General features: G+C 41.5%; 1 protein-coding gene across 1 annotated transcript in view; it reads left to right on the top strand.

Annotated features, from left to right (window-relative positions):
* Positions 1–2123, top strand: part of LOC119593846 (multifunctional protein ADE2-like) — a 9771-nt gene that overhangs the window by 4945 nt on the left and 2703 nt on the right. Inside the window, exons 3-8 of the mRNA XM_037942876.1 lie at positions 193–371; positions 512–719; positions 872–957; positions 1080–1190; positions 1315–1458; positions 1562–1727. Of these exons, the coding sequence (XP_037798804.1) occupies positions 193–371; positions 512–719; positions 872–957; positions 1080–1190; positions 1315–1458; positions 1562–1727 (894 nt within the window). The remainder of the gene's footprint in view (positions 1–192; positions 372–511; positions 720–871; positions 958–1079; positions 1191–1314; positions 1459–1561; positions 1728–2123) is intronic.

Below are 2123 nucleotides of genomic sequence, written 5' to 3'. Positions count from 1 at the left end.
CCTGTGGCGTACGAGTTGTGTGCACAAGTGGTTTATTTCTTTTATTTTGTAGTTTGTAAGTGCAATTCTTATACATGTAAGTAGAACATGTCAGTGTTCTTATTGTACAGGGACTTCGTACATTTTTCCCGTAGTTATTCTTGTTATATGATTTTAAATTATCGTATATCACAATGACAATCCATATCACAGGGATTAAGACCTCATGGTTGAAGACGCTATCTGAGAAGACCTACTTGTCCCGCAAATGCCACATGATCCCACTCGAATGGGTCACACGGAGAGTCGCAACGGGGTCCTTCCTGCGCCGCCACCAGGGGGTCGCTGAGGGTTACCGCTTCACGCCGCCGAAGATGGAAACTTTCTTCAAGGTTCTGCACATCCCGGTTCTGTTGTGTAGAGAGCAGGGTTGATTTTGGGAGGGACTTTTCTTGGGTATGATTTTTGCCAGATTTATGGAATTGAAATGGTTTTGTCAGATTTAGGTAATGTTTTTTTTCCCTGTTTCCAGGATGATGCTAATCATGATCCTCAGTGGAGTGAGGAGCAGGTCATCGACGCCAAGCTTGAAATTGGAGGCGTGGTCATTAGTCGCTATGAGTACGATATAATGGCGAAAACCACTGTTACCGTGTTCGAGGTGCTCGAGCGGGCGTGGGCAGCACTGGATTGTGCCCTTATTGATATGAAGATTGAGTTTGGCATTGACGCCGAGACCAGTAAGTTCTTGCTATGAGGATATCTGCTAGTATAAGGATAGTCACCTGCTTTAAGAAGAACGTAATAATAAGCCACGCATTCGAAATTTTAATTAATGCCAAGAAAAAAATGGGGAAAACTGATTCATGGGTAATTTTGTTCCATCTTGCAGAAGAAATTCTTGTGTCCGATACCATTGACTCAGATTCCTGGAGACTTTGGCCTTCTGGTGACAAAAGGCTGATGAAGGACAAACAGGTAAAAATATTGTCGTATTTTGGGCATCACTACATACTTGCATATACCTTAATTATAAAGAAACTAATAGCGTGGTTTCCTTACATCGTTCGTCACCATACTGACAGACCTCCTGCTTACAGGTTTACCGTAATCTTGAGAGTGTTACAGAAGAGGCTCTTGATCAGGTGAAGAGGAACTTCCAGTGGGTTGCAGATAAGCTGGATGCGTTTATACCAAAACCAAAAGGCTTGGTAAACAACTTAAATCTGTCGTTTTTCATGTCGTATAGCTATGATTTTTGTTTATTAAATTATCAAAACGTTGCAATATTCGTGCAATTAATTTTTAATTTCATGACTTCTATATTGATACTAGGTTGTCGTGTTGATGGGATCCAAATCTGATACGCCACACTGTGAAAAGATTCGAGACCACTGCAAGAAACTGGGTGTCCCCTGCCAGCTCCGTGTAACCTCTGCTCACAAGGGCACAGAGGAAAGCCTTGCCATTATTGCACAGGTAAGTGAAATACAAACGTAAAAAAATAAATGGTAATTAAGGACTCTGCAAATAAAAATAAAAAAATCCATAATCGACGTTACATAGAAATTATTAATTACAGTATGAAGGTCTTGGAATCCCACTGGTGTTTGTGGCTGTTGCGGGTCGCAGTAACGGTTTGGGCCCAGTTACCTGCGCCAACACCTGCGCACCTGTCATCAACTGCCCACCACTCAAGCCCGAGGAACTCTCCAGAGATGTATGGTCATCCCTCAACCTCCCGTCAGGTGCGTAAACGTGCAGACGTCCCCCTAAACTGCATAATTGTAATGGGGACCCAGTTACAATATGACGGATCATTGTAGATTTATGGGTTCAAGACTTTTTTTTTATAATTAGCGATACAGGAAATTCCGAGGAATTATGCAGACATTTGATGTAAAAGATCAGAAATCTCATTTTACTTTCGCACCCAAACAAGCCCAAAGTATCAACATTTTAGGAAATTTCCGGTTTATATTGCTCTGTTGCATAATGATTTCTGCAGTTCAAAATGAGCGCTTAGGGACTGTTAAGTGATCCCCAATTGGTTAGTTACATTTTAGATAGATTATCAATTTTAAGAAGAACTTTTGACTACTATATTGTCATTATGGTATGTCTACAGGATCCCCCCCCCCCCT

Source organism: Penaeus monodon, chromosome 32 (genome assembly GCF_015228065.2).
Source record: "Penaeus monodon isolate SGIC_2016 chromosome 32, NSTDA_Pmon_1, whole genome shotgun sequence".
Taxonomy (NCBI): Eukaryota; Metazoa; Arthropoda; class Malacostraca; order Decapoda; family Penaeidae; genus Penaeus; species Penaeus monodon.
The sequence above is the reverse complement of the archived record's forward strand: the minus strand, read 5'-3'. Positions and strand labels throughout refer to the sequence as shown.